The sequence below is a fragment of the Branchiostoma lanceolatum genome, chromosome 9 (genome assembly GCF_035083965.1).
Source record: "Branchiostoma lanceolatum isolate klBraLanc5 chromosome 9, klBraLanc5.hap2, whole genome shotgun sequence".
NCBI lineage: Eukaryota > Metazoa > Chordata > Leptocardii > Amphioxiformes > Branchiostomatidae > Branchiostoma > Branchiostoma lanceolatum.
The window spans coordinates 5,238,774-5,265,743 of record NC_089730.1 but is presented as its reverse complement, the minus strand read 5'-3'; the positions used below and the strand labels follow the sequence as shown (position 1 = coordinate 5,265,743).

The 26,970-nt window shown below is 42.7% G+C and overlaps 1 protein-coding gene across 5 annotated transcripts; it reads left to right on the top strand.

Moving 5' to 3' along the window:
- The first annotated feature begins 13 nt into the window (after positions 1–13).
- Positions 14–26,063, top strand: LOC136442032 (uncharacterized). Of its 5 annotated transcripts, XM_066438623.1 has the most exons (6): positions 16,897–16,970; positions 17,441–17,495; positions 18,835–18,917; positions 19,257–19,941; positions 21,851–21,918; positions 24,651–26,063. In XM_066438623.1, exons 3-6 carry the CDS (start codon positions 18,867–18,869, stop codon positions 25,377–25,379), a joined length of 1,533 nt encoding a protein of 510 aa, XP_066294720.1. In that variant the 5' UTR covers positions 16,897–16,970; positions 17,441–17,495; positions 18,835–18,866; the 3' UTR covers positions 25,380–26,063. The 5 variants fall into 5 exon arrangements, with proteins under 5 accessions (XP_066294718.1, XP_066294722.1, XP_066294719.1 ...); XM_066438621.1 differs by lacking the exons at positions 16,897–16,970; positions 17,441–17,495; positions 18,835–18,917 and adding exons at positions 14–141; positions 2,364–2,438; XM_066438625.1 differs by lacking the exons at positions 16,897–16,970; positions 17,441–17,495; positions 18,835–18,917 and adding exons at positions 152–243; positions 2,364–2,438.
- The last annotated feature ends 907 nt before the right edge of the window (positions 26,064–26,970 follow it).

Here is a 26,970-nt window from a genome sequence, read left to right as displayed (position 1 = left end):
AATTTCCGCCAACTATAATTACTGAAATCTACATAATTATAGGGCGTTAACAGGTACTTGTGTCTCTTCCGACTACCATTCATGCATTCATTCATCGGCAGTTCCGGGAAGAAGACCTCCAGACGTAACTCGGTATATAACGTAAGTTTTTTCCGGCATTGCCGTGAGGTTTTACTAGCCTTCACCAGGCCTTCCTACGATGTTGTTGATAGTAGAATTCTGGGCAAAAACTTGGCGAATAGCGTAAGTCTTTTCCAGCACAGTCGTGGAGTTTTCTAGCCTCCACGGGGCCTTCCTACGGGGTTATGGATAGTAGAATTCAGGACAAAAAACTGGTGAATAGCGTAAGTCTTTTCCGGCACAGCCGTGGAGTTTTACTAGCCTCCACCAGGCCTTCCTACGGGGTTATGGATAGTAGAATTTAGGGCAAAAAACTGGTAAATAGCGTAAGTCTTATCCGGCACAGCTGTGGAGTTTTTTTAGCCTCCACAGGGCCTTCCTACGGGGTTATGTATAGTAGAATTCAGGGCAAAAAACTGGTGAATAGCGTAAGTCTTTTCCGGCACAGCCGTGGAGTTTTACTAGCCCCCACCAGGCCTTCCTACGGGGTTATGGATAGTAGAATTCCGGGCAAAAACTTGGTGAAGAGCGTAAGTCTTTTCCGGTACGTATACAGCCGTGGAGTTTTACTAGCCTCCACCAGGCCCTCCTACGGGGTTATGGATAGTAGAATTCCGGGCAAAAACTTGGTGAAGGTGTAGGCGTAGGTCTTTTCCGGTACATCCGTGGAGTTTTACTAGCCTCCACTGTGTCTTACTACGGTTTTATGGATAACAGAATTTGGCAAAAACTTAATGAATAGCGTAAGTCAGGGCCGCACGCCTTTTGTGTTTGCGTTCAGTTTCTCTCCATGTAAGCGCCTGAACGTTCAATGTTCGTCTCCCTTGTTTGTTTGTTTTTGCCGGTAGGTATTCGGTAAAGCCGCGATCGCCCTCTGCCTACAGATCAGTCAGATTTTGCATTCGGTACCCGATAAACAAGTTTGGACGAAAAAAAAAAAATGTTGGAACGTTGTCTGCTGTTCTTCTTGATTATAAATGTCAATCACCTTGCCTTATTTTGCATAAGCCAATCAGCTTTACCTGAAGATAAGCAATTCTCTGATTGGCTGACAGTTCATAAAGTGGTCACGCCCCCGAAACAGAAAAGTGGACCCATTTCAGCAGAGCCACGGCAAGGGCTATGTAGGTCGCGCAGTGGGTATCCGTAGGAGAATGGGTGTAGCCCTACTTTTAAATGTTGTATAGGTTCTTTATGTCATGCATGGGCCGTGATAACGTTCAATACGAATACGGGTGTTCCAGACCGGTCTGTATATCCCACGGGCTTTTACACGCGTTTCCATACAATAATTCGAACGCGTTTCACGTGCTCAGCGTGCTAGGGGTATTTCTTGCTGAACCGGTCCGAAAAAAGGCTCGAAAAAAAAAAGAGGAAATGAACAGTACTAACAAGCGGTCAAACGTTTTGGGGGTTAACCGGTCCAAGAAAAAAAAAGGAATTCCTGTGATGTGATTGCTTATGAAAGCAAACAATTCTGTCTTTTTGTGTGCAAAGGATTATTTCTTCTCTGCTATTTCAACATAATCCATTTGCTTACATATTATCTACTGAAAATAGATATATCAGTGCATTGAAAATAGATAGATCATTCCAATATACAATTTGAACATAATTTGTAACACGGACAGATGCCCGTACTCGTATCTCGCTCTCCAAAATATGATATATATTCCTCCGTCGGGCGCTCCAACCGGCGATCAGGCCGATGCCTCGGATGATACGGAGTACACAGCTTTAGTATCAACCATCCTCATTAAATCAGGACCCCTATCGCTCCACGTTATCTCGCTCGCGTAGGGGCCCTGATCTTCAGCACCGGTAGCAATGGTTCTGGTGACGTCACCATCAAAGCAGCTTCAGCCAATCAGAGGGTTTGCTAAACCTCATCTGAAGAAAAAGCGCAAAGGACGCTGGGAAGCTATCAACCAATCAGGTTACGTCTCACATCGTTACTTTGGGTTCAGAACAAATTAACCGCCAAATAAGGATAGCACACTAATAATTCACGAGCAACTGTCAGTAACGGCGCCAGAACCATGTCTACCGGCGCTGAATTCAGGGCCCCTACGCGAGCGAGCTAACGTGGAGCGATAGGGGTCCTGATTTAATGAGGGTGGTATCAACGTGCCCGAAGTGTGGCTCCCTTTGTAAAGCAGGTAGGTCAGTACTAGGGACAGGGTAGCCTGCGTGACGCCATGATGAATGTATACATTACTGAATTGTTGTTTCTTCCAATGCAGTTGTGTAACACTGAAGACAAGACAATGGCTGGATCAGCAGATGAGAAGAGACAAACTCTGTTACAGAGGACCAGGGTATGTAGAATTTCTTATTACAAGATAACGAGTATTGTTTTTGCCAAGAAGGTTTTATGACTGGTTTATTCGTTGAATCTCTTCGCAGCCCAAAAGGGATATTATATTTTTGGTGCCGTGTGTGTGCGTGTGCGTGTGTGTGTGTGTGTGTGCGTGTATGTGTGTGTGTGTGTGTGTGTGTGTGTGTGTGTGTGTGTGTGTGTGTGTGCGAACAGCTCGAGAAGCTGTGGATGGATCCTTACAATATTTGGGATGTGAGTAGGATTCGGAAAACAAGAGCCAACTTCGATAATGGGTCCCCTAGCGGTTTCATTCATTACTGCAGCGGAACTTTCGGTCTTGATATCTCCTTGTTATCATTCCAGGTTGCGGAACAAGCGGAGAGATACGAAGACATGGTGACGTGCGTGAAAGAGTTGGTGGAGATGGGCGGGAAACTATCGCCGGAGGAGAGGAACTTGCTGTCCGTGGCCTACAAGAACGTGGTGGGCTCCCGGAGGTCCGCCTGGCGGGTTGTCACGGCAATGGATCAGAAGAAGGCCGAACAGGGGGTGGACGTGTCAGACAGCGGGCGACAGGCGGCGAAGTGGATGCGGGAGAAGGTGGTGACGGACTTGAAGGAGTTCTGCGGCGACGTCTTGACGTTGATCGACAAGTTCGTCCTCCCCACAGCCGAAAATCAAGAGGCCGAGGCCGAAGTCTTCTACAACAAGATGAAGGGAGACTACTACCGCTACCTTACGGAAATCAGCGAAGGGGACGAGAGAGAGGATACGGTGACAAAGGCCAAGGAGTCCTACGAGAAAGCGTACGCGAAGGCTACTACCGAGCTGGCCCCCCCACACCCCATACGACTGGGACTGGCGCTGAATTGGTCAGTGTTCCACTACGAGATCCGAAAGGACGTCAAAGAAGCGTGCCGGGTGGCGAATGATGCGTTCAACTCCGCGATATCGGAAGTGGACCAGTTGAAAAAAGAATCGTACAAGGACAGCACCCTGATCATGCAGCAACTCCGGGACAACCACACGCTTTGGACGAGCGAGCAGGAAGACCAGGGAGAGAACTAGATCACCCCCTCTACAATCTTAAACCAATTTGAAACACAACCTCTTCTTTTTCAACCCTTCAAACTGTTTTTTCCTATTACACGTATACTTCTTGAGTCAATGCCAACTATTGTCTTTGGCTTATACATTATACTGTATGGCTTCTATTTGGATGATGGACTTGCTCTATTGAGCTCTTTGATCTCCCAAGAAATTGTACGAACCATTTTTTTTTTCTTATCGTCTTTAAAATACATTCCAAGCGCAGTCAGGGGCTGCAGGCCCCCCCCTCCAGCCGCTAGGAGCGCGATTATAGTCCGACCAGTTTGATGGCGAGGGAGGGGTACAGAGTTGGTTTTGCTCGCCATGGTATAGATTTGTAATTGTGTAATCTTTTGTGGTGATGATGATGATTTATTAGAAATACAATTGGTTACAGCAAAGAGGCCTCCTCGGTTTTGGTGCCCGGTAGGAAGAGTTGGTGTTTAGCCCGGCAGAAAGTTTTCATAATTGAACAGGCACTGGCTTTTTTTTTGCCAGTGATCTAGTTAACGTTAATCTATAATTGCGAGACCTTCGGGGGTGTTAATATTGATTTATAAGGCATATACTTGGTTTTGGTGTCCAGTCGGAAAAGTTGGTGTTTAGCCAGGGAGAAAGTTATTGATAAAGCCTTATGTTCAGATGTGACGTCACTATTTTAGCCAGACCAGTTTCATATGACGTACTGACTTTGTTTTTCCAATGAATTGGTTAATCTATAATTGTGTAACCTGTTGTGGTGTTAATGTGGATTTTACAAGGCATGAACTTGGTTTGGTGTCCAGTTGGAATACTTGGTGTTAATCCCGAAAGGTAATAATAAAGCCTTCTCCAGATATGACGTTGAATTCATCTTAATTGTGCCTCTTCTACTCTCAAAACTACATCCCGCTGATGTTAACGAATTGCAGGTCGGGCTCATCATTTACCACTACGGAAGAAAAGTATTTTCTTATGAATTATGCAAATTAGGCCTTAATTTGCATAATTTAGTATGAATCATTTTTCTTACTTTATTCAAAATGATACTCTCCAAGCAGAAGTTGGTCGAGGAGATTGTGACCTTTTTAGCATATCCCCCGTTTTTTTTTCCGCTGTCCCCACCCATAAAAACGGGGCTTATAATGAAAATATAAGATATAGAAATATGTTATCATGAAAAATAGATATAAAAGATATTCCCCACCAACCTCTGCTTAGGGAGTATCAAAATGTAAGAGAGGGACCATCTACGACGGTGGACTTCGTTTCGTAGTGGTGATGTACAACTTGATATTGCTGATGTGGTTGTAACTGATATAGAGAAGAATGTCGATAGATGTCGTTTATGCAAATTAAGGCCTAATTTTGGACTGGCTTATCAATGTCAAATAGTTCCTGAAAACAAGACGCAAATCTAAGGTTTTTTTCGACAGTTTTGGCTCCAGATTTTTCGACTATCTCAATAAGAATGTGTAATATTTTATATTTTCTGAAAATTCCGATCTTCGTAGCGTCTTTTTCGGTGACTCAGTTTTGGTCGTCCACAAAGACTTAGTACTTCTTGGTATCAGTGCGCGCTAACGGTAACGCGGCCTGGTCGCCTGATAACCCGAATCGTGCTTGCAGAAAACGTATATCCTCACGATTGTTTTTCATTTTTCTTTTACACACACATATTGATGACCTTTATTGCCGTCAGTCATTATCATATAAAAACTCTTATTTTCCGTGCAGCGGCCTTGGAAGAATGCCCCCAAAATAGCAGTTTTGGGCCGTGGGGTGAAAAGTGCTTTAAATGATGTTGTATTTCACAAAAAATGGCGGTTCCACAGAAAATGTCAACTGAGTCTGTCGGTCAGTGGCAAGGCACCCCTATCCACCGGAAACGACGTTTGAAATTAAATTGAATTCTTATCTGACACCGGAAGGCAGAATGTAGTGCCAGTCAACATGTACATATCAACCTTCGTAATCCCTTTTCATAGTTCACATTGGTGAGGAGGTGTACATGGCACGACGTATGGGGTCAAAAAGAAAGGAGGGGAAAATACTTGGGAGGGAGAGGAAATATCTTCAGCGCGAGAAAAGAAAAACCCAGAGAGAGGAAATATCTTCAGCGCGAGAAAAGCAAAACTTAGAGAGAGGAAATATCTTCAGATCAGCGCGAGTTAAACAATAAGGGACCAAAGATTTACTAAATCTATTGGTGGTATGTCTGAGGGATCTTAAGTTAGCTTTGTTCCTCAGATTATATGAGGTAACAGAAGAAATTTCAGGAGGAAGTAAATCCTGTAAGTATGGCCGTGTTTGGCCATGGATGATTTTAGAAAACAAACATAATCGATGGATATGGCGTCTGTTTGATAGGGTTTCCCAACCAAGTTCCTCACAGACAGCAGAATAAGACGAGCCTTTGATGGCCCCTGATACAATAAGTGAACAATGGTATTGAATTCTTTCGATTAGACGAGAGTCATCAGCTGTACAGCCATGCCAGACTACATCTGTATACTCGAGACAGGGACGTATAAAAGTTTTATAGATGAGATCTAAGACGTGACGTGGTAATCTAAATTTAAGAACACTAAAGACATTTAAATTTACTTGTTTTGAAACTTAACCGGTTGTTTGGCAGATATGTCGATTCCAGGACATATTGGAGGTTAGAACTGTTCCAATATGTTTATGAGACGTAACTCGTGTTATTGTGGACTGTCCAAGGAAAAGAAGAGGGTGATTTAAAGGTGATGTTTTTTTTTGACCTATGACGCCATCAAATTAGCATAATCAATTAATATTAAACAATGAAAGTTACATGAAATTACCTTAGATGTTTTTGATGTAAGAAGATATGCGTGGCGTAGCAAAAATCCTGAAAACTTGATTTTTGAATTGTTAAAACCGAAATTAGCGACTTTCGTAAAATTTGCCTGCCAGAAACCCCTTGCAATGGCAGTAGGAAAAATCAAGCCGTACAAGAGTTATGCGACATCGAAGTTGGCGCGGGCCTCAAACCCCCCCCCCCCCCCCCCCTTGGAATAATTTTAAAGATTGTGGATCGAAAAGGTACCGTCCCTGAGATGTTGCCAAAAATAACAGTCTTGTCCATCACACAACTGGTTTTAAGAGACGTTGGCGTTTCAGCACCAAGGGGAGAGCAAGGGGTGTAGTCTGTGAGACCATGGTGGATACGTAGTTGTACACGGTCCAGAAGCGCTTCCTAGCGATTCATGTTAAAAGCGCATGATCTCCCAAGTAAATGTTTCATTCCTGGCGCTGTCCTTTCAACTTTTTGTCCTGTGGCCAAGAAGTCATATAGCAGTTTACACACACTGCGCATGCTCTTGTGACGTCTGTTCCAAACCCAGACGCTAATGAAGAGGTCCAGGCGTGCTTTTCCACTCGTACATTCTGGCGACTGTGTCTTTGTCGACTGCATTAGCGTGAATCAGGTACAGAGGAAAGGGCTGTCCTTCCAATAATTAGCGATGTCTTGACTTACATACTTAGACCTAAGGACTGTCGTGTCATCCGACACATGAGGCAGTTAGGTTGGCCCAGCAGGCTAGGTCGGCAGCTATTTGTGTTAAGATTAAAATCTACGGAAGAAAGCTTGCATAAGAAATGTATCATTGGTATTACAGGTAGGACAAGGTGAGGAGTTTGTGTCCGGTGAGATCAGTGCTGAACTGTCACGACGAAACACCACGGACGGAAGATTGCGGAAGGTTGGTCTGTCTTTTATTTTGGTCCTTTTTGACAATTGTGAATCATCAAACGAGAATATATATCTTACTGGCTCCGAGCAAGCCGACATTATTTATTAAACATTATACCCGCGACTGATTACTTTTTGTTATTGTTGGTCATGGCCAATGTAATTCTATATCTGCCTTGTATGTGTCAGCACCATCATTCTCGTGGTGAGCCGAGTTCCTTAATCTCCAAGAAGATCTAACGGTTGTAAAGACCGAATCCAACTGGTGCTAAATGAGTTTTAATTGCAACCCGAAAATCTCCTTTCCACCAGTTGAATACGGTCTTTGTAACCGTTTGATCTGCTTGGAGATCAAAGTTCCTCACAAAGTCTTAGCACAACCGTTATTAGGTATACGCCCTATTTTGATGTTTGTTTTTTCGGTATTGTTGTTTTGAATTCGTTTGATATCAAAAAAGGTTATGTAAAGACGTCATGATTTTTAGCATTTGAACAGGCCTTCTTGCATCTTTAGATAAGGGATGAATCTGATTTTTAGAACTATATTCAAAAATTTAAGATCTGTAAGATAAAAAAATAATCTGATTATTATCTGATAGTAAGATATTCAAAACTTAAGCGTCATGCTTCGTCCTCAGTCTGAGGTTCTACCGATTTACCTTGACCTTGATATAGATTTATATTAGTTATTGTTCAAATAGACTGTCGAATTTCTACATCTTTTTATCTCCATGAAGATATAGTTTTGGGTGTGTCTGCGTGTGTGCCTGTGTGTCTGCGTGCATGTGTGTGTGTGTGTGTGTGTGTATGTGTGTTTGCGTTTCCGCCAACAACTGTCGACAGCATAACTCCAGAACCTCATGATGGATTACAATGATATTTGGTATGTGGGTAGGTGTTGTGAAGCCGAAATTCAAGGTCTACTTTGGGCCCCCTGGTATGTGACCTTGGTACTGCAGCAGAACTGCAATTTTTGTATCTTTTGACCTGGACGTGCTGTCATCTTGATTTTTGGGTGGCAGATAGCTTGTGATGTAATAAAGAAGTGGAAGGGCGTTTTTGTGAAAATCTTCTAAGGAGAATAACTGAACAAAGGAACAACGGATTTCCATGATATTTAGTATGCAGGTAGCTTAGACAGAGATGTACACAGTGATGTGCAAATTATGCCATTCGACACTTAATTTGCATAACTAATGAGGAAAATCTATATTTGCAGTGTTCTCCATTATCAGACTTAAATACATGTAACATACATGTAATATAATGTAGTTTATGGGAAGTGGAGCATCAGCAGCATTAATTATGCAAATAAATTCCTTATTTGCATAATTAATGCAAAAGTGCCATAATTCATCCAAGTGGAAAATGATAGGACTGACAATATTGCATCATGTCTAAGTCAGATAAAGGTGTTTATGTCCAAGCATATATTATGTAAATGTGTAAGTCATTTGCATAAACAGAATAGTTCATGGAGATATGAGGTCGCGGAACTCTCGTTTTGAATAGATTTGAACTCTCAGGCCACTCAGTGCTATACCAAAGTGTCTCCACGCAGTTATCATCGAGTTTTTCAACTATAGGTGATGTGTGGCAAATGTTTTATGTTTCAAAAGATCCGTGATGCTCTGTAAACGTTTTATATTATACCTGGGGCGCGAAAACGTTCGATACGGCTGTTCCGCATCGTGTGATAATTAAGGATTAATGACACGCCCCGAGGTGCATATGGTGTCATAACGCCTGGCCATGGGCTATAACCACCGAATAAAACCACAGAGTGAGCGAACCGAGGAATAGGCGGGTCATTAACGTTATTATCATATAGCCTATCCCACATGACCCAAGAGTAGACAATTCCTGTATGACACATACATCCCCTATAGTATTAAGAATGCATTTCAGAATTTACATATGTTCTTTTTGTACAGAAGATGATAGATTTCATTTTGAAAACCAAAATTTCCAAAGATGATATTTAATAACTTTGCAATCTTGGCATGTCATTTTTTTTTCAAATCTATTCTATTATCTATTATCATCATTCCTCCTTGCTAGGTGTCTGAATACTATTTTTTTTCCGCCCGTTTAGATTTGACGTGTATTGAAATGGTTTATTCTATTTTGTCATATGGTTACAAAATATTTTATTCATTCTAAGATAGTAAACATGTTTGGGAACAAATAAACATTATACGAATGTTAACCAAAAGATAACCTCCCCTCTACATAATTGAACGGTCGAACGGGTGTGTTATGGCGTCATAACACATGGGCAATGGAGGCTTCTGATTGGTCGACGCCATCTGGCTATGTGATAATTTTCCGTATCACACGGGGTTCTACTTGTATCACACGGGTTTCCTTATAGTATTTAGAACGTATTTCCAGTGTGCCGCTGTCGAAAATTCGAATACTGTATTCGGAGGTTGGAAGCGATGTTGTTACGATTTTTTTGTTCGAGGACACAAAACTCTCTCAACTTGTTTTTTTCGGGTTGGTATGACATGAATGAAATACAGCATGGTGTATTCCGCATCACCCTCGGTCCCGGCCCTCCCGCGGGTCGCATCGCCCTACGATCGTCGGGTGATACGACCCGCGGTCGGGCCACGACCTCGGGCAATATGGAATACACCATGTATTATCAATATAGAATACAACACGGGTATTCCGTATCACCCGAGGTCCCAGCCCGACCGCGGGTAGGATCGCCCGACGGCCATAGCAACATTGAATCCAACCTCCGAATCCGGTATTCGAATTTTCGACGGCGACGCAACCGGTGCGCTAGAAATGCATTCAGAATATTATACGGAAGTCCGTGTGATACAACTCTAGAACCTCATGTGATACGGATAGTTATCACACGGTCCGGAACACCTGTATGACACAAGTTCTAATACAGTATAACTTTTGATGTATAGAAAATGGCAAGCAAACGGAAGACACTCCACGTTCTTCTACTCATCGTTTTGAGGGAAACTGGACCGATCGCAGCCTGCAGCAGCAGCTGTTCTCCAGACTGTGATTGCGGCAAGAGAGGTCTCAGCAGCGTTCCTCAGGACCTGCCTACAACAATCACTAAGCTTAAAGCCTTTGAAAACTCAATCAAAAGTTTGAGTCCGTCTGATTTCTCAAAGTATACGAAGTTGACATGGATAGATTTACAAATGAATCAGATATCCATGGTTAAGGAGAAGACATTCTCAACTCTGGCCGAGCTACAACTGTTGTACCTTTCAGGAAACAACTTAGCTTACATTCAGCCCGGCACATTTTCAGGTCTACCACAGCTCCAATATCTCATGCTAGATTTCAACCACATAACTAATATTGCTCCCGGTACATTCTACAATCTACCAAAGCTCCGATATTTGTCGCTGTGTGGCAACCAAATAACTGACATTGGCACATTCTCAGATTTACCTCAACTCAGTGATTTGAAACTTCAACTTGGGGCATTCTCAAACCTACCCAGACTCAAAACCATAGACTTGACGAAAAACCACCTAACTAGAATTCATTCGTGCGCAATCTCAAATCTGCCCCAGCTTTCAAAATTACTACTGCAGGGAAACCCCTGGTATTGTGACTGTAGAATGGCAGTTGTGAAGAAAACGCAGGTATTCAAGAATAGAATTACTTGTAACAAACCTGATAACCTCAATGGGAAGACACTTGACGATGTAAACCCCGTAGATCTAATCTGTGAAAAACCAAATATTGTGAGTTTTGAAAACAAGAAAGGCGGCACATTAGCACAGGGGGAGACTATCGATTTGGTCTGTAAAGCTTTAGGTATAACTAAACCAGACATCACAGTCATTCTCCCAACTGGAGTGAATGTTACTGTTGAATCAGTTAGGGGAGGGCCTGTGGAGATGAATGGTATCATCACGATAAAGAATCTTACGGCAGCAGATGCTGGTCAGTACATTTGTATTGCAACAAACCTAGGTGGCTCTGCATCTGCCAGGCTGTTCCTTGAGATAGAAACCCCAACCTCGGTCATGCCAGGCGTATCCACTGGTGCTGGGGAGAACTCTGGTGTCACAGCTTTAACATCTACCGCACATTATGACGGTATGATGTTTAGCAAACCAACGATTATAAGATTTAAGGTAGGCAAGAGCACACTAGCGCAGGAGGAGACTCTCCATTTGGTCTGTGAAGCTTCAGGACTCCCCACACCAGACATCACAGTCACTCTCCCATCTGGACTGAATGCTACTGTTGAGTCATGTGTGGGAGTGACTGTGGAAGTGAACGGCACCACTATCATAACTTATGTTACTGCAGCAGATGCTGGCCAGTACATCTGTATTGCGTCAAATTCTATCGGCTCGGCGTCAGTCATTGTGTTTGTTGATGTCCAAACCGCCCAAGACCAAACATCATCTCCGCTTGGAAATTCAAATGGCTACCAAACAACCATTCTTCTGTCTTTTGCTGTTGGTGGAATTTTGTGGATTTCTGGTCTTGTCCTTGCCTATTGTTGGTGGCGAAAGACTAAAAAGGCCCCTGCAATTTCAGCACCAACAATTGATCCTCTCGATTCAAACGACGCGGTTAACAGCTGCAACAACGACCCAGAATATCAGGGTAGATCTTTAAACCCAGAAACCCACAGCGCTGCAGGTCCAAACGAACAAGCCATTATACCTGAAACTGAATATGAGGACCCCGAATCTCTTATGGCCCTTACGTCATGTATGACGAAGACAACCACAGGTACTGTTGGTCCTAAGGACCAGAGTGGTCCTCATGGAGATCTTGTAGGTCCAAAAGCCGAGTCAGTCCACAAGCCATTGACAGTCCATGAACTAGTAAACATCGTGTATGGGAAGGATGAGGATGGGTATGAGGCCGGGCAGGACAGTTCTACCCTTAGAGAAGAAGCAGTAGCTGCTACTTCTCATGTCATCCATGGAAAAGACGAGAAGGAAGTTGGTGCTTTCTCTCATTTTGATAATGGTGATGGCCACAAGAATGTTTTAGCTGCTACTTCTCATTTCAACCCTGATATTGGCAATGAGAAGGAATCAGTACATGATACTCCTCATGTCATCTATGAGAATACTGATGAAGATAAAGCGGTTGTACATGCTTTAGCTGAGGCTATCTATGGGAATGAAAGTGAGAACGCAGTATCTTCCGTATCTCAATCCATCTACAAGAATGGGAATAAGAAACCAGTATCCCCTCAAATCATTTATGGAAATGACAACGAGAAAGCAGAATCTGATGCATCGCAGGCTATTTACAACAATGAAAGTGAGACACTAGAGTCTCTGACGTCTCAAATTATTTATGGAAATGAATATGAGAAAGCAGAATCTGCTGCATCTCAATCCATCTACAAGAATAAGAATGTGAAACCAGAGTCTCCGGATTCTCAAGTTATCTATGGGGCAGGTGATGAGAAAACAGGTGATGAAAATAATCAATAAAGGAGTCCTAAACTCCAGAGGGGGGGAGTTATTTTTGAATGGATAATTTTGAGAAGTAAAAAAGAATGCTTATTACAGTATACGATAAATTATCCACTAGTACCATGCGCATCAAAAAGCATTCAGTATTCTACTAAATTCCCCAGGTGACCCTCTATTTTCTAACTAATTAAATTAAATAGCCTCAATGTATGGCTGAATACAACGTACCTAACAAGGCTTGACAAAAGTTATGTTACAAAAAGAATTTCAGGAGCGATAAGAAAAATTTGTCTTATTATTGTGTTCTTTTATATTAACAACTGGCCTTCTTATTGTGCTTATCCCCCCTCATTTAGGCCAACAATATTCACGATGAAGAAAGTGTATATACGTATAGGGAATACACGGGTTGGGTCTGCACGGGTTTAGTGAGTATCATGTTGTTTTACAAAACACACCTTGTATAATTCACTACCAGCGGAATTCTGTAAAATGTCGGCTGATTATGTATTCATTGATACATGATCTAGTGGAAAATAACACCCCCTTTAGAGCTCAGGACTCCTTTAAGGACAAAACTACGCTAGGGAGCCATGGTGGTTCTTCGAAGGTTGAGTGAGTATGTCAGAGCATAAACAAGTACTCATCATCATAGTTTGTCACTCAATCCTTAGCTCCACCCAGTCCAGTACTACTCAAAGAATACACCCCGAAACCGGGTATGTAATTATGTAGAGCGTCGTATTGAGGTCACCTTCTGGCGCCGAATGGCAGCCGCCCAGACCCTTGCGATAGTTCCACAAAGTGTGTGGAGCAAATATGTATCTTGTGTATTATTGTGTATTATGTGATTGTAAACCCTGCAGCAATTCAGCACTAGCTGCCATTGCACGGGTAATTTCGGACCAATAGCACATAGAAATTATCATCGGATTATTGTGGGTAGTAAAGCCCCCCTCTCACTGGACCCGCGGCACGCTGGCGGCGTCGCTGCGGCCGATCGAATTGACAAAGCATTCAACGAATTTCATCGATAAAAAAATGAATCTTTTTAAGCTTTGTGTGTTTTATTGTCTTTTGGGGCATACTTGTACATTTGAATAACATTCTCACTATAAAGTCAAGGGTATTAAACACAAATCCAGTTTAGTACGCAGAGACGCCGCCAGCGTGCCGCGGGTCCAGTGAGAGGGGGGAGTAAGGGGACAAATGATTTCCCTGTGTCTAATACATGTCGTTGATGAACGTTAAGTGGAAGACACCATTCTTAAAGTGGGTATGCAATAGCTTGCCCACTTCGTATCCTTATATGTCTTGATTTTTGAATTTTGCTTTGTTACGACAAACTAGAGTTCCACGAACACATTACACTTGCTCATTCGAGCCTAGACCATCGAGAAAGCCACACACAAGGCGAAACTAGTCTGGATTTGGGCTTGAATAAAGTTCTTCGTGAGAACATGCGGTTACAACGTCTTTTCTGAAGACACGTCGTGAGTGTGTACGGTTGGCTTGCCCACAACTTTGCTTAGAGTTCCACGAACACATTACCTTCGCCAAATAATCAAGGCTTATTGTGGAGAGTACCTTTACATAGTATGTTGACATGATGTTGGCCCCAAAGGTTTGGTATTGCAGTGTTGTAAGTTGAAAGTGATGATGAAATCAGACAAACACTACTGTTTTTTATGAGGGGGGTGGGGTAGAATTGTGTAATGGCAGACCACAAATTATATTTCAACCATTCTCCCAGCAGACCCGATATGTTCGTTGCCTCCCATAGCGGCCCTGCCCTTCCAAGCCCCTGAACACGGTTCTGGCGACGTCACCACCAAACAGCTTTCAGCCAATCAGAAGGTTTGCTAAAGCTCATTTTAAGTAGAGCCGCAAAGAACGCTGGTAACCTATTAGCCAATCATCTTACGTCTTACATCGCTACTTGTTTATTCATGAGCAACCAACGACTGTTTGTACCAAATAAGGCTAGCTCATTGATTATTTATGAGCGACTGTCAGTGACGTCCCCAGAACCCAAAATCTCCATTCAAAAGATCAGGGCTGAGACCGGGAGGGTTTGCCGAACATTTCCCGAGCGGGTTTCAGCGCTGATAAAGGAGGGTGATTTTGACATGTAAGTAACGTAAAGTTTTCAACTTTGTCGAATTGTGCACCATCGTCATCAACGAACAGCTGTTAACCTAATATAATGATGATAATATTAGTGATAATGGTAACCATTATGATATATACTTATGAAGGTACAAGAACAACGTATAACATGAGACATATCGCTGGCTCAAACGTCATTTTACCTGAATTAAAGCAGTTCCCTTTATTTTCCGAGTCATGACATCATCATTTTGGATTTGGATTTTATTGGAATTGCAACAGTGTAATACACGTGGGATACAGGCAGCTATTACTGATGTCGTGACCCACACACATAATGTACCCGTCTTTACACTTGGGTGGAGTGGGGGAAATCATGTTAAGTGCCTTTTTTCCCAAGGACACAAGATCGGTGGCACCAGGGGATTCGAACCCAGGACCCCTTGGCTCTGAGTCGAAAATCCTGCCGTTGCACCACACGACCCTTTTATATCCTTGCGCTATGAGCGGAGATGAGACTTGTGCAGCCATCTCCAGTGATAGTGCTGAGACACACACACATACACACACACGTACAAAAACACACACAAGTATTTTTAAATGGCACCATAGGTAAACTTTGTATATTCGTATATAATCACATAATTTTTTATGCGAGCAAATGTGAAAATACTCGCCAATTCAGACTTGCCAGTCTGCGATGTAGTATTTGTCAATAAAGTTTCAGTTTCAGTTCACAAACACAAACGTACACACACACACACATGCACAAACACACACGTGCACACACACACGCGCGTACACAAAAACACATGTACACAAACACAGACACGTATACTAACACACATACACACACACTCGTAGAAACTCTTTGAACGGCCTGTTTCATTTATGGAGGTTCTAGTAATGCATTTGTTTACAAAGAGCGACATCAGAATTGTTACTGAAACACAGACATCTTGTACAAAATACGAATCAAATGATTTAACCTAAACGGCTCTTCACTTATCATTCAGTTAACCATGTTAAGCGAAACAAACAAACAAACAAACAAACAAACAAACAAACAAACATTTGGTTGCCCAAGTACAGTCGTGCATACAGTCTTGTCGGCATGATGGGCCCTATAGACATATTCCATTCAAGTCAAGTCAAAGTTTATTGCACAACGATTTTAACAGGTACAACGTAAGGCAAAATACTTCTGGCTACTTATATCAATCTAGTACGAATTATAGGAAGTTTCTATGCTATACAGTGTTCAAGTACAAACTACAGGAAGGTTCTAGGCTATACCATGTTCAAGTACAAACTACAGGGAGGGTCTAGGCTAAACAATGTTTCAATGGTAGACAATATCAACAGAAGTTGGAATTGGGAGTGGTATATGTTAATTATAAAATTACATGATGAGGAGTTGACTGTCTTATACAATTAAGTCGCTATTTCACGGATTCTTATTTGCATAGATTTATAAATACATTGGCCTAGATATGAAGATACTGCAGGACATGACATAAGTACACTAAACGTCTCTATTTTCAACTGAGGTAATGTTACATTTGTTTTGCACTTAATTGTCTGCATTAAGGTATATCTTTCATCTTGATATGTTGGACATTCAATTCAATAGACCCATCTCCAGTTACGGCGGCCATTTTGAATTTTCCGGGGTCAGCGCGGGGTCATGCGCTAAACGAGGCATGACAGGGTTCAAGGGCTCTTAGAAGCCATAGTTGTTTATAGGTATGCCCAATTTGTTGGGAAATTTCTCCCCTCTAATGTGAAATACTAAGGTACATGTGCCTTTGTTAAGTGGAAAATATTGTTGTGGACCCAATTCAAATCAGGATGAAACCCTACTCTTTTTGATAAGCGTAGTGAGTAAACAACCCTAATCACAAGGACTCCGTGCCACCGTAATTTCCATCAAACGTTAGTTTCCTTGCGGTCTAAGTTGTTCGAAAATACGTGTATTATGTTTGATATTTCAATACATTCATACAGCGAAAAAAATTTAAATGCCCCCTTTCATTTTTGCAACATTTAGTATACTCCGTAAAAACCGGTTTTACTCGTACCAGTTGTAGTGGTATTCAAATTAGACACCACTTTTTACCTGCTCAGTGAGCGAGTTGTGTACAGACTGTCCTGTCGGCTTACTAACCGTGTGAATCCAGGCAAGAAACGAAAGGTAAGATTTCACCAAAATTTGCAATGTTTGGCCATGTTTGTTGGTGAATATTTCGCAGAAATGTATCATTTTTGTACCACCGGTGTTTGTACCACCATTTGATTGGTAAATCTGACGCCTCAAACGCATTTATGTCACCCACCCAGGGTTCTCGTTGTGTTACCAGACTTTCGGATACACCCCAAATATTCCGGCTCGAACATAAAACCACATACTTGATTGGTAGAAAACGTCCTTCCGACGGTGGAGACGTCCCGTAAGGTTAGACGTGTATGGTGTTCTTTTCTGGTCAAAACTCAACTACAACGTAATTCAGCCAAGCACTTGGCGCGCATACCTGGGCGAAGAACGACGTAATTCAAACAAGTGGCTCACGCAATACGACTTAACTTACAACTACGATATACTTTAAGGCAAATACGACGTAGTTCACAACCTGCGTTAACACACGACTTAACCTACCGCCCCAGCTATCCATTACTGAGAAACCGACCATCTGATGCCAGAGGCAAACCAAGTTGATCAGTAAGTCACCATAACAACAGTCCTTTACTTATAATCACCAATCCAAGTAATTGCAGGGTGCAGTAATTAGGTGGTTTGCCGGGTATGCAATGCAATCAAACAAACAAAGAAAACATATGTTGACGCTGCTACCTTATTAAGATACCCAGGCATTACAAAACACAACAAGAAAGGCAAGAAAAACTTTGCCATGGCGACGATTAAGTGGTCATATGTAAGTGGTGTTTATGATTAACATTTTTATGCCATGTTTGGACACATTGCAACTAAGGTGCCAGGCCGTGTGGCTAATGCTTAAAATGTGTCTGTTCATTCCATTACTGACAAAGTGACTATCCAGTGCCGGAGGGAAACCAAGCAGATATGTAAGCCATCATGATAGCCGGAGCTAATGATAGCTGGAGCTACTCTTTTGACCCAAATGGATGAATAAAACCTAATTTTTCCAATTTTCATATGAAAGGAACCACCTAGATAACCACCTTTTGTTTTAAAACGTGGGAATTGATTGGTCAGCTATCCATTACTGAGAAACTAACCATCCAATGCCACGATAACCGCCTTTGGTTTTAAACGCGGGGATTGATTGGTCATCTATCCATTACTGAAAAACTGACCATCCAATGCCGGAGGCCTCACGAGGGGACACGTAACCGGGGGTCCTCCTTTTAAGAGCAAAGGATTTGAGCCTGATGGTGATGACAGCAGGTAGTTATCCTGCAAATAATATAAAACTAGAATTATAAAAACATATTTATCACTTTTTTACGGTACATGTATTCATAAGAAAATCAATTTATGTGAGAGTCAAATAATCTGCTGCCATCTTTTTCTGCTTTGTTGCTACATGTTGGTCTGTATGCAGGTAACTAGCTGCTATAATAGTTGTATAAGTCGGGGAGGGGCATAAGAAGATTCATGACTGTGACCTGCAATTACTTGGATGGGTGATTATACGTAAAGGACCGTTGGTATGGTGATCTACAGATCAGATTGGTTTGCCTCCGGTATTGTATGGTCAGTTTGTCAGTAATGGTAAGCCGGAACGGTAGGTTAAGTCGTATTACGAAGCAGGTTCGCCCAAGTAAGTCGTGTCGTGTCAAACTACGTCGTAGCTGGTGGAATTACGTCGTAGTTAAGATTTGACTGGAATAGAAAACCATAGAAGTCCCGACCCGCGGTACTTCGGGTGATACGGAATGCACCGGCCGTCTTGTATTCTCCTCTAACGTGGTGTGCCTCCTCCTTAAATGGGCAGTTCAGTACTTGGGACAGGTCAGCCTACGTGTCGACATGATGAATACATGCACTACTGCACTGTGTTTTTCTTTCATTGCAGTTGTGTATTACAGTAACACTAAAGACCGGACAATGGCTGAATCGGCAAACTTGCAGAGGAGAATTATGTTGGAGCGGGCCAAGGTACGTAGAGTTAAATTGTGAAGATGAAGTATTCTTTGTGTGTGTGTGTGTGTGTGTGTGTGTGTGTGTGTGTGTGTGTGTGTGTGTGTGTGTGTTTGTGTGTGTGTGTGTGTTTGTTTGTGTGTGTGTGTGCGCGCGCGCGCGTGTGTGTGTGTGTGAATGTGTGAATGAATGAATAGCATAACTCGAGAAGCTGCGGATGGATCCTTATGCCACTTGGGATGTAAGCAGGCTAGGGGGTGGAAAACGATGGTCAACTTCGAGAATTGGCCTCCTAGCGGTTTCATTCGTTACTGCAGTGAAACTTTTGGGTTTGATATATCGTTGTTATCATTTCAGGTGGCGGAACAAGCGGAGAGATACGAAGACATGGTGAAGTGCATGAATGAGCTGGTGGAGACGGGCGAGCCGCTGACGACTGAAGAGAGGAACCTGCTGTCCGGGGCCTACAAGAAGGTGGTGGGCTCCCGAAGGTCCGCCTGGCGGGTCGCCATGTCCATTCATCAGAAGTCGGAATCCCAGAGAAAATGGGAGGAAGTGAAGGGGGTACAGATGAAGATTGAGACGGAGTTGAAGGAGATGTGCGGCGACGTCTTGGCGCTCCTTGACAAGTTCCTCATCCCCGGAGTCGACGAACTGGAGGCCGAAGTCTTCTACCACAAGATGATGGCAGACTACTACGGTTACCTGACGGAAATCCTCGAAGGTAGCGAGAGAGAGGATATGGTGACAAAAGCCAACGAGTCCTACGAGAAAGCGTACGCGAAGGCTACTACCGAGCTGGCCCCAGCACACCCCGTACGACTGGGGGTGGCGCTGAGTTTTTCAGTGTTCCACTACGAGATCCGACATGACCCCAAAGAAGCGTGTCGGGTGGCGAAGGAGGCGTTTGACGCGGCGTTAGAGTTGATTGACGGCCTCAAAGACGAAGCGTACAAAGACAGCAGCCTGATCATGCAGCTACTCCGGGACAACCTCACGGTTTGGACGAGCGAGGAGGAAGACCAGGGAGAGTCTGCCTCCGGTATTGTATTGTTAGTTTCTCAGTAATGGATAGCTGGTGCGGTAGGTTAACCCTATCTAGACGGGCTTTTTTTAGACTTCCTTGACGGGGGGGGGGGGTCATTCGCCCGTCATAACTTCAGAACGATATGTGGTATAATCACCAAATTTGCAGAGAATGATGTATATGTACAATTTTATAAGTCATGAAATTACTGTTACGACTAGTGGTGGGTACCGGTACATAAAATTCAGGTCCGGTCCAGGTCCAGCAGGTCCGGACCTGTACCTGTACCTGATTATAGTAGTGTCGCAGTGCATCATATTTTGGAGAGCGAGACACACGTAAAAATCTCCAAACGTCATGTCTGGAGCGATATAATTTCTTAGGTTTGCACTTTGTCTCAAAATTATAACTGTACTCTTCTCGCCGTCTGTTTACTCATCCTTTAAGTGTTTCTATATATGATTCGCAGCTAACATCATCGAAAACGACTCGTTAAATCTGCTGTTTTGTATTTTCGTAGACCGGTTATGTGGCCGCCTGCTGGTAGCCTAGTACTATGAATTTTGTAATCGGTCCATAGGCCGGTCCACTGATTTTTTTACGGACCGTTTTTTTGTGGACCGGTCCAATAAGAATTACCGGCTTTGTACCGGCACACGGTTCCTGTACCCACCCCTAGTTATGACGTATTTGACGTAAATATGACGTCATAAATGTAATTTTTTTGCTAAAATCGTCTAAATAGGGAATTCCTGTCTATTAGCTGCTTGTGCATTGAAAATAGATCTATCATTACCTTCGCCGAGAAGGTTATGCAGAGGGTAGCGTTTTTGTTTTTGTGTGTTTGTGTGTGTGTAGTGGACCAGCATAACTCGAGAATGCCTTGATGGACTGTCTTGGTATTTGGTATGTTGGTAGGTTTTATGAGACCTAAAAACGATTAGATTTTGGGTCCCCTAGCGGCTTCTTACGGTACTACAGCGGAACTTTGATATCTCGTGTTCTGGACATGCTATGGAACTGATTTTTAAGTAGTAGATAGATCTTTGGACAGGGAGCAAGTGGTATGGGGTTGGGCCCCCTAGCGGCTTTTTTGGAACTGCAGGAGCAGGTTTTGCATCTGACTTTGAAAGGGAATAACTCAAAGGCGTGATGGATGGTAATGATTTTTGGTACGTAGATAGCTTGAGTGATGCTGTACATGATTAGATACTTTTTATGAAAATCTAATTTGCATAATTAATGAGGAAAGAGTATACATCCATCAAATTCCATTATAGGACTCTGAAACATGTGACATATGTAAGTGAGGAAGAGAGAAATTATATCAATTGATATAAACTATGCAAATGAAGACTTCAATTGCATAATTAATACTAAAACAAGATGGCCTTGATGGATGGTCATGATTTTTAGTATATAGATAGCTTGTGTGATGCTTAGTATGATTGGACGATAATCATGCAAATCAGATTCTAATTTGCATAATTGATGATAAATATTAGCATAACCTTCTTTGTTAAGCTCATAATTTGTTAAGCTCATACTTTGGACATGTCATATTCTAAATCAATCAACTAGTATGATTTGTAATTGATGAGAAACACTCCTAATACGTCAGTCATAAAGGTTAGAATCATTTGGCGAAGGTATGAGGTCGTGGAACTCTAGTTCCAATATACAATTTGAACAGAATTTCTGGAACGGAGAGAGACCTTTATCCGTATCTAGCTTGCTCTCCAAAATAGTCTACATCTTCGTTCGTCGGGCGTTCCGACCCGCGGTCGGGCCGGTACCTCGGGTGATACGGGATATACCGGCTGTGTTTCATTCTCCTCTAACGTGCCCAAGGTGTGGCCCTTTTTGTAAAATAAATACCTACGCGTATACATTACTAAACTGTTGATTTTTTTTTCCATTGCAGTTGTGTTTCACTGTAACACTAAAGACCGGACAATGACTGACAAGGAGGTGTTGATCCAGAGGGCCAAGGTACATAACGTTCTTTATCTCCATGAAAAATGGAGATATAGTTTTGTTGTGTCTGTGTGCCTGTCTGTCTGCTTGTCTGCCTGTTTGTGTTTCCGGACGACTGTAGTCAGCATAACTCAAGAACCTCTTGATGGATTACGATGATATTTGGTATGTGGGCAGGTGTTGTAAAGCCGAAATTCAAGGTCGATTTTGGGCTGCCTGGTATGTGACCTTGGTACTGCAGCTCAAATTCCATTTTTGTATCTCTTGACCTGGACGTGCTATGGTCTTGATTTTTTTGGTGGCAGATGGTGTAATGAAGAAGTGGTGTGGGTTTGGGCCCCCTAGCAGCTTACTCTGGAACTGCAGGAGCGTTATTGTGAAAATCTTCTAAGGAGAATAACTGAACAAAGGAACGGCGGATTTCCATGAAATTTAGTATGCGGGTAGATTAAACAGAGATGTACACAATTAAGTGCAAATTATGCTAATTGGGACTTGATTTGCATAGCACATGAGGGAAATCTATATTTTCAGTGTTTTCCATTATAAGACTCAAATACATGTAATTTATGTAGTTTATGGAAAGTGGAGCATCAACAGATACCAATTATGCAAATGGATTCCTAATTTGCATAATTAATGCAAAAACACCCCAATTCATCTAATTGTGAAATTATAGGACTATCAATATTGCAACATGTGTAAGTAAGATAAAGGTGTTTATGGTTAAGCATATATTACGTAAATGTGTAAGTCATTTGCATAAATAGAATTGTTCATGGAGATATGAGGTCGCGGATCTATATTTTCAGTGTTTTCCATCATAAGAATCAAATACATGTAACAGATGTGGTTTATGGCAAGTAGAGCATCAACAGATACCAATTATGCAAATATATTCCTAATTTGCATAATTAATGCAAAAGTACCATTATTCATTTAAGAGGAAAATGATAGGACTGTCAATATTGCAACATGTGTAAGTTAGATAAAGGTGTTTATGACTAAGCATATATTATGTAAATGTGTAAAAAAACAAAATACTTCATGGAAAAAGGTTGATTATGCTTTTGACGAGACAAAAGAATACATCAACAAAGGCTAAAAATAATTCATGGAGAATATTCGTCAAACAATGACTTAGGTAGAAGGTAGAGAAACATACCTCCAAATTTTCGACGTCTAGTCTGTACGTCTTGTTCACGGAATGACCTAGTCTCGCGAGAACACGAGACTAGGCCGAGACTTGTGAAGATCGTCCTGCCTCCCCCGCCTCCTTGCGGAGTAGGGGTAAGTAGGACTTGGGCAGCTCCCAACCTCCGGTACGGTTCATCCCAGCACGTTCCAACTGGATGTGGACTGCCTCTTTAATCTTCCTGTGGGAATTACGTGACTCAAGGTCTATGATTTCTATGATGTCCGGGATTGGGCCGTTGGTGATTCTGTGTTTTGTTTTTAGTTCATGCTGGCTGAGTGCGGATATGCCGTCACTACAGTCTACGGACTTCTGATGTTCCTCAGTCCTTTCACCTAGGGACCTCTCTGTTTCCCCCACATACACCTCACCACACTGTTCACACGATATTTTATAGATGACGCCACACCTCTCACTGGGAACAAGCGGGTCTTTGGGTCTGACAAGGGCATTACGTAGCGTGTATCCAGGTTTGGAAAACAGGCTTACGTTGTGTTTTGCGTACGCACGTTTCAGTCTCTCAGAGACCCCTTTTATGTAGGGGAGTACGGCGAAACTCGTAGCGCGTCGCTCCTTGTTTTGGGGGTTGTGGTCCTTAGTTGCGTTTTTCCTAGAGCTGTTGTCCCCCTCTTTAAGCGCCCAGTCTCGGCCTAGTCTCGTGTTCTCGCGAGACTAGGTCATTCCGTGAACAAGACGTACAGACTAGACGTCGAAAATTTGGAGGTATGTTTCTCTACCTTCTACCTAAGTCATTGTTTGACGAATATTCTCGTAACTTGATTATATACGTGACTGATGAACCTCTTCAACGAATTCATGGAGATATGAGGTCGTGGAACTCTTGTTTAACAATGTCTGTGTGCCTCTCTGTGTGTGTTTTTGTGTGTGTGTGGTATGGTGTGTGTGTGTTTTCGTAATAACATTCGTAAAGCAACATCTACTAATTCATAAACCAAAATGCGCCTGAAATTGCATGAAAGGGTTTTTTGTATCAAGCAATAAGTGTATAATCGAGTTGACAAACTTGAACTTAATGTACAGATTTAATTCTAATTTAGGAATTTATTTGTTTTAGGAATTTATCAAATGCCTAAAGCCTAGTTTTATTTAGCTGCTGTACTCAGCTAATTAACATCAACATTGTCTTGAGTATTTATCTATCCAGCTGTAGTTGCTTAAGTAACAGTTAACCTGCATTTTTCTAAAATTGTTTAATGATAGCAACGGTTGGGATGTATGCAGGGGGTGAAGTCTGCCATCTCTGATCACTTGGTATTACCTTCGTGAAAAGGTTATTCTTTCGGTGCCGTACGTCTGTGTTTATGTGTGTGTGTTTGTGTGTGTGTGTGTGTGTGTGTGTGTGTGTGTGTGTGTGTGTGTAGCATAGCCCGAGAAACTGTGGATTGATCCTTATGATATTAGGGATGTGATTAGCCTACTAACTAGTCGGAATACGAACGCCAACCTAGAAGATAGCTATATGACTCCTAGCGGATTGTTTCGGTACTGCAGCGGAACTTCCGGTGTTGATACCTTCTTGTCATCATTCCAGGTTTGGGAACAAGCGGAGCAGTACGATACAATGGCGAAGTGTATGAAGGAGCTGGTGGAGATTCCGATTAAGATGCTGACGACTGAGGAAAGGAACCTGCTGTCTGTGGCCTACAAGAACGTGGCGGGCTCCCTGAGGTCCGCCTGGCGGGTCGTCACGTCCTTGGATCAGAAGAAGGCCGACCAGGGACTGGAGGAGTCGGACATCGGGCGGCAGGCGGCGAAGTGGTTACAGGAGAAGGTGGAGACGGAGATGAAGGAGGTGTGCGGCGACGTCTTGGCGCTCCTTGACAAGTTCCTCATCCCCGGAGTCGACAATCTGGAGACCGTCGACCGTCCGGAGGTCGTTATCGAGTCTGAAGTCTTTTACCACAAGATGAAGGGAGACTACGATCGCTACCTGACGGAAATCAGCGAAGGTAGCGAGAAAGAACACCTGGTGACGAAGGCCAAGGTGTCCTACGAGAAAGCGCACGAGAAGGCCTCCGGGCTGCCCACGACGAATCCCATACGCTTGGGGCTGGCGCTTAATTTTTCAGTGTTCCACTACGAGATCCGAAATGACGGCGAAGAAGCGTGCCGGGTGGCGAAGGAAGCGTTCGACGATGCTATATCGGTGATGGACAAGCTACCCGAGGATACATACAAAGACAGCAACCTGATCATGCAGCTACTCCGGGACAACCTCACACTCTGGTCGAGCGAGCAAGAAGACCAGGGTGATAACTAGATCACCCCCTCTCCCATCTTAAACACATCTGAAACACAACATTGCCTGTTCAACCCTTGAAACTGTGTCCCCATAACACGTATACTTGTTGAGTCAATGCCAACTTTTGTCTTTGTCTTATACCTACTTTATGCCGTATTACTTCTGTTTGGATGATGATCTACCTCTGAGCTTATTGATTTCATACTGAGTAATTGTATGAACCATCTTTGTTGTTTGGTCTATAATTATGTTTTTTGTAAGATACGTTCCAAAGGCGCTGTCAGGGGTCCCCTCCCCCGGCTAGGAGCGCGGTTACTAGTATAGTCAGACCAGTTTGATGAGGGTATGGGCTCGGTTTTGCCAATGAAGTAGAACTATGATCGTGTAATCTTTTATGGTGTTAGTTTGGATTTAATCAGGCATGTACTTAATGGTTTTGGTGTTCAGCTTAAAAAGTTAGTGTTTAGCCCGGAAACAGTTATCTGTATTCTGCTCAGATATGACGGTACTATTTTAGCCAGACCATTTTTATGACGTACTGACTTTGTTTTTCCAATGACTTCATTAATCTATAATTATGTAATCTGTTGTGGTGTTAATGTAGACTTTACAAGGCATGAACTTGGTTTTGGTGTCCAGTCGGAAAACTTAGTGTTTAGCCCAAAAGGTACTAATAAAGCCTTCTCCTGATATGTCGGTGAAGTTATCGTAATTGTGGTCCTTTATTTTCAAAACTACATCCCGCTGATGCTAACGAATCGTAGGTCGGGCTCACCATTTACCACTACGGAAGAATATTATTTTCCCATCAATTATGCAAGTTAGGCATTAATTTGCATGATTGATATCTATCGATATTCTTCTCTATATCAGTTACAACCTCATCAGCAATATTAAGTTGTACATTCAACAAGTGTAAAAAATCGCCACTACAAAACGAAGTCCACCGTCGCAGATGGTCTCTCTTGGGCCACATTCTCCGCATGCGACTAGACACCCCGCCACAGAAAGCTCTCAACATTGCGTTCAGCAAGAAACTCAATCCAAGACAAGGATGGCCCCGTTAAGGTTTCCTCCGTAGCTTTATAGATGACTTCAAGTTGCCCTTGAATAAGAACATGACAATGGAGACTTGTGTGTTAAAACATCTCAGGAAATTTGCACAAACAAACGACAATGGGTCAAGATGTACAAAGACGGGCACTGATTTGGTTGTAAATTGCAGTCTAACCTTAGTTCTATCGATTCAGAAATAAGAACAGTCAATATTGTTATTATAATTATTATATCAGTTACAGGCACTGTAGGGAGCAGAAGCCTACCATTTACCTTGGGACCCAGGCTTCCTTCAGGCGCAACAGATGGTGTCAAATACAAAGGATGCTCAACACAACCCAACATCTGCTTGGAGAAAACCCAAGTATTTACTACCAACTCGCCCAAAATTAGGGCGACCTGTAACACTATGTTCGCTCTTGTATTAGTGTAAAAAAAGTATATCGGTTTGCGAATACCAGCAGTCGACATTTTAAACTACATACTAATGCAGTAAAGGAATCGTGAGTTTTGCTGCGAACGTACGGACAACTGTAATCACAATACTCCTGCG

Excerpts from the sequence above, each read along its gene's own strand:
- LOC136442032 (XM_066438621.1), top strand. The coding sequence starts at position 82 with ATGCATTCATTCATCGGCAGTTCCGGGAAGAAGACCTCCAGACGTAAC. Across the intron at positions 2,439-19,256 it reads CTCTGTTACAGAGGACCAGG|GTGGCGGAACAAGCGGAGAG; the intron begins GTATGTAGAATT and ends TTATCATTTCAG. Across the intron at positions 19,942-21,850 it reads CCAGGGAGAGTCTGCCTCCG|TTGTGTTTCACTGTAACACT; the intron begins GTATTGTATTGT and ends TTTCCATTGCAG.